The sequence below is a fragment of the Epinephelus fuscoguttatus genome, linkage group LG2, assembly GCF_011397635.1.
Source record: "Epinephelus fuscoguttatus linkage group LG2, E.fuscoguttatus.final_Chr_v1".
Lineage (NCBI taxonomy): Eukaryota > Metazoa > Chordata > Actinopteri > Perciformes > Serranidae > Epinephelus > Epinephelus fuscoguttatus.
In genome coordinates this window covers 32,219,665-32,235,252 of record NC_064753.1, presented here as the reverse complement: position 1 = coordinate 32,235,252, position 15,588 = coordinate 32,219,665, and the positions used below count along the sequence as shown (strand labels likewise).

General features: G+C 40.3%; 2 protein-coding genes across 2 annotated transcripts in view; both read left to right on the top strand.

Annotated features, from left to right (window-relative positions):
• Window positions 1–2,175: 2,175 nt before the first annotated feature.
• Window positions 2,176–5,479, top strand: rrad (Ras-related associated with diabetes). Its single transcript, XM_049598377.1, has 5 exons — window positions 2,176–2,335; window positions 2,625–3,016; window positions 3,727–3,800; window positions 3,913–4,117; window positions 4,501–5,479. Exons 2-5 carry the CDS (start codon window positions 2,644–2,646, stop codon window positions 4,776–4,778), a joined length of 930 nt encoding a protein of 309 aa, XP_049454334.1. The 5' UTR covers window positions 2,176–2,335; window positions 2,625–2,643; the 3' UTR covers window positions 4,779–5,479.
• A 179-nt stretch (window positions 5,480–5,658) lies between these two features.
• The window catches only part of cdh16 (cadherin 16, KSP-cadherin), a 37,158-nt gene continuing 27,228 nt past the window's right edge, over window positions 5,659–15,588 (top strand). The window contains exons 1-7 of the mRNA XM_049598270.1: window positions 5,659–5,749; window positions 6,272–6,322; window positions 6,431–6,529; window positions 9,998–10,132; window positions 10,376–10,508; window positions 11,107–11,265; window positions 13,543–13,739. Coding sequence (XP_049454227.1) covers window positions 6,278–6,322; window positions 6,431–6,529; window positions 9,998–10,132; window positions 10,376–10,508; window positions 11,107–11,265; window positions 13,543–13,739 — 768 coding nt within the window. The 5' untranslated portion in view covers window positions 5,659–5,749; window positions 6,272–6,277. The remainder of the gene's footprint in view (window positions 5,750–6,271; window positions 6,323–6,430; window positions 6,530–9,997; window positions 10,133–10,375; window positions 10,509–11,106; window positions 11,266–13,542; window positions 13,740–15,588) is intronic.

Here is a 15,588-nt window from a genome sequence, read left to right as displayed (position 1 = left end):
GAGTCTAACAGGTCCTTAAAGTCTTAAAATGTCTTAAATTCAATGTTACAACAGTAAGACTTTAAAAGTAATTAAATAGTCTTAAATTTGAATTTGTGAGGATTTCACTTTAATTTCATTTATCCATTTTTAATTTCTTTTTGTTGAAATGAATGAAGCCTTTCTATGTGAAAATCCACATTTCTAATGTTACAAATCTTTAAAAACTATAATACTGTCATTTAACTTCATACTTTCACTTACCTGTTGGCAAAATGTAGACTGACTTAACTCGCTATAATAACCATATTCCCACATAAGACCTACTGTACCTCTGCACAAGACCACAGATATACTACTTTCCTGCAGTGCTTATAATTTGTCCAAAAAATCTGTCCTAAATTCAGTTAAAAGGTGTTTTGAACAGGTCTTAAAAAGCATTAAATTTAACTGTCTGATATCTGTAGACACGCTGGATATGTATATTCTTTGAGTCCTGACATGTTACCCTGGCAAGTATGTTTTACACAAAAATGTCTGATACCTGGGGAAATCAAGTGACATTTGACTGAAATCAGAATCAGAATCAGAATCAGAAATACTTTATTGATCCCCAAGGGGAAATTATTTGTGTTACAGGTGCTCCTTGCAAGAGAGGAAAGATAGGAAAGATACGTGAAAATCTGATCCAACATTTGCCTCAAAGTGTGCGGTCACAATTCTCACATACTGTGTGTACGTATTTCTGCAAGATGTCACCTTGAATATTTTATAAAACCACTCAGTGAGCACACATGTCCAGACAATCCTTAAATTTGCTTTTTTATGTGGATACAGATCTTAAACAATATGTGGACTCCAGGAAGAACAGTATGTGAAAGCTAAATAAAAATACACACAGTCAGAGATAATCATGGGATACATATGTTTATTTTGATTAAATTCAATAAAATCCAAGAAATGCTTGTATCTTAAAGTTAATGTGTAATGTAATATCGCAAAAGGGGCCTTTGAGACAAATTAAATGTGCAAAGTAGATTACGAAATAAATGCTATAACATCAGTAGTATTAATACATATACCCATCACGGTTATTTGTGTGTTTGTTCATTATTATATATATTTAATTATTTTCATATCTATTTACTTTATCTATTCTTATTTCCCAATAGGGACAAAGACAGTCATTTGTAATGTAAGATCTATCGCCACAAGGGGGCAGCAACACACCGTGCCGAGTCAATGATACAAACTGGAAAACAAATTCATTATGTGCGAGAAAATCTATGTAAAATAGGCTAGATGCAATATGAAACACAAAAACACATGCAGATGTAAAATATAGAAAACTGACCTGAAGTCATTTAATATCGATCAGGACAGAGATCTGCCTCTGTTATATTATGTTACAGCTTTGATATTTTAAATAGAAAGCGTTTTGCATTATTCAAAAGGCATGGATCAATAAAACCAGACATTATTAGTATATTTCAGGCCTGTCAGCTGTGAAGATTTACAACTTCAGATGCGAGGACCTATGGTTTTGTGGCTGCAGCCTACATTTTTCAGACAGCAAGGTGGTGGGTGGAAAGATGGGAATGAATGATAGATGCGTGCCACCGTGTGTGGAATTTTTATGTTGTGTTCACGGCCAAATTTAAATATACCATTTTCCGTTTATGCACCAAACTGAATTCATATGTGATGGTAACCTAGGTCTGTTCAAGTCTGCAGCATCAGTGCCAAATATTTCTCATGTATAACCCCTGTGCATTTATAAAATGTGCAACCCCCTCATATTAAAATGAAAATGGGTATTGTAGCCTATGATTGTGGCAGTGACCTCCACCTTGCAGCGACCACGAGGCTCTGAAACTGATTTTAAGGAAGGCAAACGGTCATATTTCTATCGAAGCCTTCATCTGGTTTATGCATTGCGCCCTATTGCTCATTACCATCTTGCATCATGTGGATATCCTTTCACCGTGTCTAAATTTATCCCCTAAATTGCTATTAAATATTTATATCACTCTAGCTTTAAGTGGGCTTTCCCTCTTCAAGGATTCATCTCTGGCCGCCCCCTCAGAGGTAAGCTCTCCATTTGGCGAAGCGGAAGGGAGATTCCTCAGCTCTTCCAGTCATACACCCCTCCTCTGTATGATGGCACCGTTACGCACCACTATAATAAGAGAGAGACGTGATTTTCTGGGGCGAATCCCTGCCGACGTCACTCCCAGTCCTATATAAATATCCTGACTCTGATCAGACTCCAGCAAAACCGCTTTTCGGCTACAGCAACTCTACAACAACCAAGGATTATTGGATTGCCTTCGTTGGATTTAATTGCCAGCGCCGAGTAAGTGTCTTTAATATCAGCAGCTTTAGTTTTATTTTGCGCTTAATGTTGAGTGGAGTTGGAAAAAAACATGGACTAGCCAGATTGACATTTTTAGGAAGAAAAGGTTTCATGTTTGCTCCAAGCTACTCATGCAGCCAGATGTTTTAATTTTACAGCACGGCTTATAATGGTAAACATTTGTGTAAATACTGGCATTATTCTACAGACTTTGCGCCTGTTCTTTACGCATGTTTATGTGTGATTTGACATCAGAGCACAGATTTACGCATGTCACATCTATCCACAGACTCCTCGGTATAAGCACAATGACTTTGAACAAGGGTGACAAATTGCGGAACATGGACAAGAGAAGAGGAAGCATGCCGTTCCCCATGAATCTACCAAACCTACACCGGAGAAGCATGCCCGTGGACGACCGGGATCTGCGCGCCACGATGCCACAGACCGGGCAAACCGACGAGCTGTCCAACCTCCTGCGCTGCACGTCCTACTCCCCGAACGAACAGCACCGGGGCAGCTGCGCGTCCGACTCCTCCGACTCCGTCATCTCCACCGGCAGCGAGACCGAGTCCCAGGTGTACAAGGTGGTTCTCCTCGGGGAGCACGGCGTCGGCAAGTCCAGCCTGGCGCGCGTCTTTGGAGGAGTTGAGGATGCTGGTCACGACTTCGATGAAGCAGGTAAATGGTGATGCTGAGGATGAGTCATCAACCCTAGCAACACACACTCACACACACACACTCACAGACACACTCCAGATGTCTATTGTCTGTGAACATACATGTTATAATTAGGGCTGTCAGAGGGTAATTAGCTCTTCAAAACACTGGACAATACACAGGGCAATTATATTACAATTTATGCCTGGAGATTCAGTTTTAAGATATGAAGCATCAAAACTTTGGAGGCCACTTTTTAAATGATCCTAACCTTTAAAAGAAACCAACACTCAAGCATGAAGATGTGGAATTTTCCTTTAAATATACATAAAAACCTTCTCTCAAATTCAGAATTATGTATGAAGACAGTCATTAAGTTTTGCCGATAGACTAGGGGGAAAAACAGTGATCTTATTTTTGCACGCAAGAGTGTGCATGCATTGATTATTGCTATTTCCATCTGCGGCGAGGCACCAGCCCTGCCCTCAGTAATGCAGCTGTCAGAAACACATCCAATAGCATAATGTGAAGGGAAAACACAAAAGGCCAGTGATGGCTTGATCGCAGGCTGTGATCAACATTCTGCTTCAATGTGTAGACTACAAAAGGAAAAAAAAATTAGTGCTAACATCAATGTGAAGAAAAGCAGTAACCCACGAGTGTTCAGATAAGAGACACTCTGCTCCTTTCTCTCAGTGTGTAACATTATATTTCTTTTTCCTCTCCCTCAGGAAACACATACGACAGATCTATCGTGGTGGATGAAGAAGAGTCATCCATCGTGTTGTATGACATCTGGGAGCAGGTGAGATATACATCATTTGTGCTATGTTTTCTCCATTTATATTGATTAATGGAGAGGAAAATATAGTATCAAACATGTAATGCTGAACTCGCTATCTGTTTCTTTCCTGAAGGATAACAGCCAGTGGCTGAAGGATCAGTGCATGAGGATGGGAGACGCCTACATCATCGTGTATTCAGTGACAGACAAATCAAGCTTCGAGAAGGCGTCAGAGCTGCGTATTCAGCTGCGCCGCGCCAGGCAGTCAGAGAATATTCCCATAATCCTTGTGGGCAACAAGAGCGACCTGGTTCGGTCCAGAGAGGTGTCTGTAGATGGTAAGTCATTGTGATTAACTAACATTTGAAGCTAAAATGTGCCATAGATGTATGATGTGTTGAGATAGTATATGTTTTAAGCTCAGGGGAAGTGGGTCATGAGGTTTTGTTGTTTGTAAAACATCTAATTTTCATATTATTTGAAGCTTAAAAGTTAGTTTTAAGGATTTTCATGATCAGATCAGACAGTACTGGTTGGGCTTAACTGGCTTTGGTGGACTTAGGCCACATTTCTCATTCGACTGCTCAGGTTTAAGCCAGGCCTACATTCAGATACCACTGCAAACTAAAGCCAGAGTTCAGAGACTATTACTTCAATATTTTCTCACTGCACATCCACTCAAAGCACTAATTTTCCCTTCTCCATATGTTCTCTGTCTCAGAGGGGAGCGCCTGTGCGGTGGTATTCGACTGCAAGTTCATCGAGACGTCTGCATCCCTTCACCACAATGTGCAGGACCTATTCGAGGGCATCGTGAGACAGATCCGCTTGAGGAAAGACAGCAAGGAGGAGAACGCACGACGCATGGCCAACTGCAGGCGTAGAGAGAGCATCGGCAAGAAGGCCAAGCGGTTTCTGGGCCGCATGGTTGCACGCAAGAACAAGAAGATGGCTTTCAGGCAGAAGTCAAAGTCCTGCCACGACCTAACAGTTCTCTGAGGAACAGACGGGACAGACGGACATTTTTTTCTTTGGCCTCTGAAGACCAGACGCTGTGTGTGTTTTAACACTAACCCTAAAGGACTAATAGAGATGTACAGAAATATATTTTTATTTTTTAGACACCAACCAAAAGCAAAGAAAGGACTCAATTAATAAAAACATTACTATTCAAAGTCATATCATGATAATGGTGATAACCTGCATGACGCTTTGCAAACATTTATTTAATTTTTTTTGTCTGCCTTAAACATGTTGCTGTCATAATATGATCAGTATGTATGAGAAATCCACAAAGGCTTGTTATTTCTCATGAGTTGCAAAGATTGCCTTGCTGTTGGGTTATTGTTGTGCTCCTTTATTGGAGGGGATTGTTGTATATACTATAACATGAATGACACCGAATGCAACATACATCTCATCATCCGAAAAGACACAGTAATGGATCACAGTGCTTGGCCATCTGGAGTCATATTTACTTGAAAAGTGGTACGCAGGTTCGTGCCTCTCTCGGCCAAGCTACTGAGGAAAAGTCAAAGATGCGAGAAGACGTCTGTTTTTCTATGTTGTTCCATGACATTGACTTCAGGTTGTGAATGTATGAGTAAAGCAATAAGTTATATTAGTCTCGTGAACCTTGACATTATTTGGAAATTTGTTTACGTTGATTTCCTTTTTCAATAAAACATAAAAATCAAAACAAAAAAATCTTCTCTGTCATTATTCCCAAAGCAAAGTGTTGGTGATGTTGTGCAGGCGATTTACATCCCCATGAATATTCATGTGATCATATCAGTGGAATGGAACCTCACTGGCCGTTGGTTTTACAGGAAGGAAACATGGTAGTTAAGCATGTTTATCTGAAGGCGTTAACCATTAATCCACCCAAGGAGTACAAGTGCGCAGTTTTTCCACCCAATTTAAACTCCTCTCACACCTCTCAGAGGGAGCACACACATCATTTGAAGAAGGTAAGACACACTCTTTTGTTTATAATGGGAGGAAAATCTAATATGTTTTGCTACTTACCTGATTTTTTTTTTCCATCTTTATCATCGTTATCACCTGCTGTTGCTGACCCACAGTATATCCAGCGTTTGTTCTTATACTTTAGAGGCTTGAGTTTGAGTTAACTGAGTATAGGGCATTATTGTTACTTGTACACTGCACCATAACTTGTGATTGGTTGCTAAAAAGCAGCTCAAGACATTAAGGCTCCAGTGAATTTCCAGCTAACTTGATTTTAAACAGACAAAAGTTTCACCTTTAAATTAAATGTGGCTTTACTGGTCTTTGCTGCTGACTGGTGTTGCTTTAAACTGTGTCGCAAGTGGTTACGTATTTAAATGCCGGCTGTCAGACCTTTAAAAACTTTGAAATCTGTGTGTATGAAACATAACCACGGTGGTGAATCAGTAACAAGGCTGAGATTCTGTTGGTTGTTGGGCTGAGGCCATGTGGTTTGAAACACTGTGAATATCCCACATTTACAGGGACTCATGGCTGACAGAGGCGCTACGACAATGCTCATCATAGCTCTCATAGTAAGATGTTTTCTGTTATTACTCTTAGCTGTTATACTTGTTCATTTACAGGAGCAAATGACTGCATGAACAATGTCACTAAGACACGCTCCGTATCTTGTTTTGTAGTTGGTGATACTTTACACTTTTGCACCATGCTCTGGAGCAAATGTTAAAATTGGTGTCCCTGAAAACTATGACGGCATTTTCCCATGGTATCTAGCCAAGGTAAGGCTTTTTCATTTACTTGAATTCACCAAGCAGATGCTCATAGAGCTCATAGCCTTTTGATAAGAAAGTAGATGTGTAATTCTTATGGATCCCCAGTCTTACAATTGTAAACTTTGAAACTATGAGGATGAAAGCATGTAAATCTCAGTGAATCATATTCATAAATACAGTAATTTGAAATGCAGGATGATAGTAACTCTAAGCCTATATAGTAAACAAGCATGAACAACTGCTACAAAGGCTTAAAATCCTGCTGATGAGAGTGATCTTTCAGTATTTGATTAGCTTTAATGAAAGTCCACTGTCCTCAACATTGAATTCTTTATTATTTTTATAATTACTAGCTTTCCTTGAGGTTAAAGTAGGTTAATGGAAACATCTCCCACCTGTTCAAGCCTTTTCGTCTTTTGAGGAATATGTAAAAAAAAGACCATAATTGCGAAAATGACGGTATAGAAGGCTACAATTGCGTCAGTCTCTTTTATTCTCTACCATCTGCACTTAAGGTTGAAGATGTATGAACATGCTGCCGTCATCACCAGACTATAATTGGAGCGTGCACAATGCAGCTCAGGCATCAGCCTCTGCATTCAGTCCAGCTGTGTGGCAGGCGGGGTGTATTGTTCATACATGTCAGTCACTCAGGCATTCTCTGGGCTGTCTGCGGCACTTTGATTTATTGTGACATCATCACATCTTGTATGAAGCACAGGCATAATTTCAGTCTTTGCATTAACGCACTTCAAATAGCAAATAATGGCCAGAATGGAGGAGTTGGATAATAAGCCCACTTTGTGTTATAAATGGAAAGGACAATTGCTGCGGCTTTCAAGGTAAAAGCTTTTCAGGATAGTTTATTCATCAGAGATGGCGACGCTTTTCAGTTCTCCAATTTTAATTTCTGGAATCATTGATATAGCAAACCTTGTAAAGGACAAAAGCACCACGATAATCTAGGGTGACCATATTTTGATTTCCAAAAAAGAGGACACTCGGCAGGCCACGACATAGCCTACTTAAATGTTACTCGCAGTTTACTCAAAGATGCCTTATAATTTTAATATATTTAAAGTTTATATGTATGGATAGAAAATTCAGTTATATTACAAAATAATATCTCTCAAAGACAGAAATTCAGATAGGCCCCTAGATAGGGGACACATATACACACTAGAGTGTGGCTACCTGATCCGAGCCTGACGGGTCCCGATGGTAGGCCTACCCGATGGGCTCGGATGGGGTTCGGTCAAAAATGTATAAATTGTATTCGGGCTCGGGTCGGATTCGGTCAGCTTTCAGTGAAAATGTAGTGTAAAAATAAATATAATCCTATTGTCTGTCCTGTTTATTGCTTGGGCACTGTTATTTACGTGACAACACCTGAACATAACACACACAGACACACACTGGCTGTTTGTTTCTACCTCTCCCCTCGCTGGAAGTCTCGGACCTCCCGCGGCCCGCCTCCTTCTTGATTAAACACTGAAAATAAAATAAAAGAGGGAGACAGGTGTCTCCTATTTTATCTTATTTTGTTATATTTCTCCCTCTCCCCTCACTGGAAGCGTCAGACATCCCGCCTCCCGCTCCCATCTCAAACACGGAGGTCTCCCTCTCCGCAGAGCACCCATGGCACACGCCCGGCCTGTTAAGTAGCCTGTAACCATGACAACTGTGTGACACAAACTCAGTGCTTTAGTAATTAAATAATGTCGGGCTTGGTCGGGTTCGGACAGAGATATGCCCGTGCTGCACTCTAACACACACACACACACACACACGGAAAACTGGACATTATCATCAATTTATAAAAAACCCTCGGACGCCCCGGACAGGACATGAAAAGTGGACATGTCCGGGCAAAAGAGGACGTTTGGTCAGCCTACAATAATCATCTTGTAGGCGACTGTGAATGACTAGCCTTAACACACCACTGGCTCTAAATGTAGACCTTTAGACTCTGAGATATTTTTGCTTCGAGAGGACATTCATTTAGGGAATTCAAAACATCCAAACCTGCAAATCTAGGCTGAGACTTCTGACAAAGTTCTAGGATTGTTATAACAATAATTTGGTCATCGGGCAAGTTTAATGCAGGTGCTGACGAAAAGAAAGCTTTTTCTTATTGTTAACAAATGCCCTACCTGTCCGTGGCACTCAGGCCCAAGCCAATTTATTCATACTAAAGATGTTCAGCATGGGTCACAATTATATAGTTTTTTTTTTTTTTTTAAAGATATTTTTTGGGGCTTTTTTTAGCCTTTATTTGATAGGACAGTTAGGTGTGAAAGGGGGAGAGAGAGGGGATGACATGCAGCAAAGGGCCACAGGCTGGAGTCGAACCTGGGCCGCTGCGGCAACAGCCTTGTACGTGGGGCGCCTACTCTACCACTAAGCCACCGACGCCCCACAATTATATAGTTTAATTTATATACAGCTTAGAGTCATTTTCTAAAACAGCTTGGCACTGTGTTTTTTACAAGCGTTACTCAAACAGCAGTAAATAGTTTAATTGTTGGGGGCTATTTTCAGCAGTGGATTAATACACATTTTGAGTGCCTATGAAATTTTAAAGCAACAGGATGGCGTATGTGGAACTAACTCAAAAGACATGTTCATGATTATTAGGGTACGTGTCAGTCAGCACATAGAATTGACCCTTCGCTAAGTCCCGCCCCCGGACGCAGACTGACCAATCATAGCGTAGCAGTGGGACAACTCAAACTGGTGTCCAACAACAACACAGCTGTGCTCTATTGACTCTAATGCAGTCATTTCAGATTTCCTTCCTATTCAGGGTGGTCTTGTTGATTTCAAGCAAAACGTTGTGCTTGGGACACATGTATCAATGATACTCGTTACCTGGAGAGGTTGGAAAAAGAGATGCATTTCCCCTCCGTTGCAAAACCAAAATCAAACCCTGAAAAGTGTAGGGTTAGCTAGCTAGCTACTGAAGATATAGCCTACTGAATGTATACACATGCTGCTTTTGCTTTTTAATGATTATAACAGGGAGTAAAGACTGACCCTGCTCTACAGGGACCAGTGAAGGGAAGCAGGGGAACTTCTCCAATATTGAACCAGCTGTGTGGCATCACAGTGTGTGCAGATGAATGGTGTTTGGTGTCAGCACAGAGGCAAAGCCAAATGCTGTTCATCTGCACACACTGTGATGCCACACAGCTGGTTCAATATCAGCAAAGTTTCCCTTTATATTCATTGTCTTGTGTGGCGATCAGCAGTGATGTGGTGGTTCACTTTTACACTGTGATCTGTAGCCTATAGTTCGGCTTTAGCTTCTAACTGTCTTTGTCTTTTTAACCTGTTGTTGCTGCTGAGTCAGTTTGACATCCTGGATATTCTGTAATTACTTAATGTTTAGTTAAAATTTTTCTGATTTGCACGTTGTGTTTAATGAAGTGAGTGACGGCTGCAGTGACCACTCTGTGTCTCTGTTCTGTACAGCTCAACAGCCTGCCAGATAATTACAGCGACCTGGTGGTGACAGGGGATGATGAGGGGATATTCGGAGTCGACGCTCAGTTTCTGTACGCTCAAAAACCACTGGACAGAGAGAAACAGCCATCTTACTCTCTTCAGGTAGAATATCATAACAGAGTAGTGATATACATTTTCCATATGTGTCTTAGCCAATGAATAGTTGATTCAAATTAATTAAAATTCACATGTACGTGTTCATCATATGAAGTTCACATGCTTATCTTTAATTATGTATGAAGAATGAATCACTCTCTGGATTCTCATGGGAAGACTGCATGCTGACATCAGAGTGTAATCCAAAGACACCTTTGAAATGTGTGTGTGCATGTGTGTGTAATGCAGGTGTCCTTCAGAACATCAGAGCAGCACCGTCAGAGCTTTACTGTCGAAGTGTGTGTCAACGACAAGAATGACAACGTGCCCACTTTCATAGAGGAGAGCATGAGAGGCAGCGTGCAGCTCGGGCTTCTCAAAGGTACGAGAACCTTGAGCTAAGAGGTCACCGTGTTGCACAACCTTTTTCAGTCTGGGTCGCTTTTGTCAGTCCTGCTACATGGAATACAAAAACACATTCAGTAGACAATGAAAACCATGCCTGACGTATCCCTGGAAACTGATATTTATACCTAACCTCTGTATTAATAGAATCAATGCACTGAATCAGGTGCATTAAGATGGCATTTAATAATACTTTGTAATGTATTATATGTGAATTCTTAGAAGAGATGGACACCAACACTCCACAAAAATCCTTTATAGCTCATTCTATAAATGCTGGTTACATGAATCTACAGGGTCACCTATTGAAACCAGCTCTCAAACTATTTAATAACAGTTGTCTCATGTGCAAACCATGCATTTTGCTGCATCAGTTACCTTGGGTACCAATATATTTTACCTATACAAAACCAACACCTCAAAAGGCTTGTATATCTTTGGTTTAATGCCTCCTTATTGGAAACATCCCATGTCCTATCCCTCTCTGTAAACTGAGAAAATTAATGTGCTTTGAGTTTGTGTTGTCTGTAATACAGAAGATAACATTTTGACCTTGCGCCATTGGCATCTTTCAGGGATCCCATTCATGCAAGTGGAAGCGCTAGATCGTGATGACCGCAACACCGCCCACGCCGAGCTGCGGTTCAGCCTCATGGAGCAGACACCCAGGATTCCCTCCAGCCAAATGTTCTTCATTGACTCCATCACCGGAGAGGTTTCTCTCACTGAGGAAGGTCAGTCCAGAAAGTAGAGTTAGTGTGACACTTTGTTTGTCCCCAAAGGGAAGTTTTTTTATATGCATGTTTTTTTCAGGGAGCTCACAATGCAGGGATATATGAACTCAGTGAGCTACAGTTTAGGGTTAACTCTCTGCAACTTCAGAGGCCTCTTCTTTTCATATGCTCACAAATGCTTTTTATTGCATGTTAGAAATGTTTGAGGAAACTACTTAGTTATGGAATGATTAGTCTTGATTTTTTATTACAGTCATTTTCAAAAACATTGCTACAAATAAAACATATAGTCGATTAACATTCTTCAACAGGTATATTGATATCAGCCAATAAGTAATAAGAAACTGTAGTACCGAAATGCTCAACATATGTTTGTATTTGGACGTTTAGAATCAATGTTGCCATTTCATAGTTTCTCTACCAAAGAGTTGTAGCAAATTTATTTCCAAATGTAAAATATCCTGATCAGTACCTACATATGTTGGTCATATTTCTTTAAAAAAAATGGAGGGATTCTATTCAAAACTTGTTTGTTAATGTGTTTATGAAAAGCAAAAGTAAATATCAGCCGACATATCTTTATCGATTCCTGTCTGAAAAAATCCAGTATAGGTCGGCCTTTAGTAATAAACACAGTGCTAATTTGGAAACAAGCACGGCTTACATAAAGTTTTTGAATGTCAAGTAAAGAAGAGACGTGAAACCTCTCCTTAAAAGCTCGGATACTTGTTAGTTATACTGACTGCAGTTCTTAAAGGAGCAGTATGTAAGATATAGGGGGTTTTAGTGGCATCTAGTGGTGAGGATTGCAGATTGCAACCAGCTGAAACTTCTCCTGGTTAGATTTCATTCAGTGATCATTGTTCAGGAGATTTTTACCAATAGCCGAATTATCCTTTATCTTCAAAACAAACAAACCAGCTGATTAAAACTGGTAAAAACACTGAATAAAGCACTTTCACTTTACAAATCAGTGTTTCTCCTACACTGTTTGGCACATTGCAGATGGGCCACTAGCTCTGTTTTCTCTGATAATGCAATTAGTGCTCACCTAATTTATAATCCAGATGTTCAGGAGGTGGTTACTGTGAGCGTAATTATCTGCAGAGGTTTCTTCTTCTCCAAAACAAAAGGACCCAGTGATTTAAACCAGTAAAACTACTGAATAAATTCATGTTAAAAAAATCAGTGTTTTTACGCCACTCTCGACACCAAGGGTCTGCATATACTCTGGCCAAAGTGAAAACACAAGTGGCCCTATCTTTTGCCAGTGTTTGGTTTGTCCGTTCTGGGTAACTCTAGAAACATGGCGGTGCAACATCTCTGTGGATGAGGACCCGCTCCCTATTTAGATATAAATGGTAACAGACACACAGCAATTCTTATTTTCAGGTGATTATACACTAAAGAAAACTATAAACTATGAACTATATATTATATTATATTCCATTTCTACCAACTTATCCCCCAAAATCTTACACACTGGTCCCTCAAAATATGATAATAAAAAAGAGGAAGATTCACCGATACGTCCTATAAAAGCCAAACATGAGATATTTCAAAGAAAATATAATTTATCTCGGAAGGGTTCAAGTTGTAACACATTCAGCATCACTGCATATTATATATGAAATAAAGTGATGTATTTATGTTGGCCAGTAATACTTCTTTTAGTCAATTAGACACACACATACCTACTGTAATAACCCTAGATGCAGTGAAGTCGTGTGTGCCAGTGCTATTTCTGTAGCTCTGGTGATGCCCTTTGTTACGGCTTGGCCTGAGCTGGATGACTTTCACACCTGCCGGTCCCTTCCGGCCCACACTGCTGCTGCTGGTTTCCACAGAGCTTGATAGTAGCAGTGAAAATCAAAAATGACCTCCTTGATTTTCTACTTTATTTTCAGGCGGGCTGTAACTGATGGTTGTGATTACCTTCACAGTGGGTTGTCTCTGTTATTTCTGTCTCCACTCTGGCAGGAAATTGAAAATTAAGTGATGGATCGAGCATTCACGGACATGTTCAATTTAGCAGTCGATGTGTGTAATGTAAAAGTAATCTAAAGAAATATATAGTTTGTTATAGTTTTTGTGTGTTTAATAAACCATCACACATTTTTTCCTTTGTTGTGCCTCTGTATTTATTTTCCTTTCTTCATATATTTTGTACACACACAGTATCATGACATTAAACACTGCATACTCTAGGTGTCTTTGTAAAAGAAGTCAGTTCAAAAAGGAAACTGAAAGAATTACTTTTTTGATCTCTCCCATCAGGAGCCTCTGCTCTGGACCCCGAAATGTGCGGCCGATACAAGCTCCTAGTGATGGTGAAGGACATGGCCGGGAGGGCGAATGCCTTCTTCACCACCGGCCTTGTTACTGTTGAGGTGACAGGAAACACCTGGGCATCGCCTGACCCTGTGCGACTCCAGGAGAACCTCCCAGGCCCGTACCCCATCCCCATCTCACAGGTGAGGCAGCAACAACCTCCCTGATCAACATGTGCTCACTCTGAAACACAAATCCACCACTTCAGCACGTAAAGTGTTTTCACCCATGGACGTTAGAACCACTTTTACTTATTTAATTCTCGCCATACATCATGCAAACAGCTGGGGGGTAAGTGCTGGCTCTATTGTTTATGCAGTTCCAAGTGTTATATCATATTACAATAAAACAAACTCTGTCAATAGCCAGGACTGAGTAAAGTGGCATCACATTGCCAGTTGCTGTTTTTAGTGGCTCTTGGGTCCTCCTAAGTGACCAAATACTGAATTATTGATGCTGTTCAAATGCCATGGATCCTTTCAGGCTACCTCCTGACTGAGTCACTTTAACTCCCGTAATCACTCACTCTCCCACCCACCAAACAACCACCACCACTCTGAGGGTTATTATACAAACCTAACAGCTTAAAGGCAAAATGTGCCTTGACATGTAGACGTCACATATGGCTTGCTATTTTAGTCCTACTGTGCAGCGCAGTATAAAAATGTTAGTATTTCATGTAATCTAAGAAAAATCCTGGACCAAATTAAATAGACACTAATTTTTATGTGCATATGTGTCTGCTTAATATCTCAACTGTTATACAACCTTAAAGTCTGCTTTGGTAGATTTATTCTCACACACACACACACACACACACACACACACACACACACAAAAGTTATTATTATTATAATAAGTACTATCACATATATACAATACATCACAAATAAAGAACTCTGCAAACAAACAATAATACTAGATAAACGATAAGAGAATACGTTTTATACTGCACCCTGTATGGCTTTTGCCTTTTTATTTTCTCTTACTCCAATGCTCTCCACATTCACTCCACTCCACCATTTCCCTTATGTTTGATTTTTTTTTGGAAAGGAAAAGATCCGCCACTGTGAATATCTTTCAGTTAGAGCTGTTCATTGGATGAAACAAGACATACAACATCATGACGGAGTGTGGAAAACTGTTATGAGCATTTTTTTGCTATTATCTGGCATTTTTAGACCAAATGAATTATTAATTGAGAAAATAATTTACCAGATCAGTTGATGATGACAATGATTGTCTGTTGCAGCCCCACTTGCCAAATAAGTTTGCTGAAATCAAAAACTGGAACTGAATAAAAGTCCCCAGGAAGCTAAAACAGTAACCATGGTGATTTCATGAGGATATAGGCACATTTTCAGATCCAAAGCTGGAAATCCTGTTCAGATAACATTTTGGATGTAGTCTCTTCCTCCCTCTCTCCCTCTCTCTGGGAAAACTCTATAAGCCCACTCACTAATATTTTATTGTGGACTAAGTGCAAAAAGTGTCACCTTTAAAATCTACTCATCAGTTAACACTTACTGTTCTACATTATTGCAGTAACGTGATGTAAATTCAGTTGAAAGGTCCCCTCAGGTTCTCCCAACATATCTCTGTCTGTCCCTGATCTTGTCTAACCTTTTGGTTGTTGTAATATTAGCCATATCAGCTACGTGTCTATAAATAACTCAAAAGCTCTCATAGGTTTTGTAACACATGGGGGAAAAAAATCCGCCAGCTGAGGCAATTTTTTAAATGTACATCTGCACAGGGTAAAAAAAATCATCTTTGTTGAGAACTGTGGAAACAAAGAAGCTTGTAGAGCTGGTTCTGATGTAGGATTAAATGCACGGTACAGGTCCCGAGAGTCGCTGTGGCCAGTAGGTACATTGCAGTGCCTCCCCTCCTCCTGTTTTCTCCCACCTCCCCCTCACTCGCCCTCAGCCTCTTGTCTCTCCTGTTCTAACAGCCCCTTCCACCCACTGAACACGTGTGGATTCACAAGTG

Excerpts from the sequence above, each read along its gene's own strand:
- rrad (XM_049598377.1), top strand. The coding sequence starts at position 2,644 with ATGACTTTGAACAAGGGTGACAAATTGCGGAACATGGACAAGAGAAGA. Across the intron at positions 3,801-3,912 it reads TGTATGACATCTGGGAGCAG|GATAACAGCCAGTGGCTGAA; the intron begins GTGAGATATACA and ends TCTTTCCTGAAG. Across the intron at positions 4,118-4,500 it reads CAGAGAGGTGTCTGTAGATG|AGGGGAGCGCCTGTGCGGTG; the intron begins GTAAGTCATTGT and ends TCTCTGTCTCAG.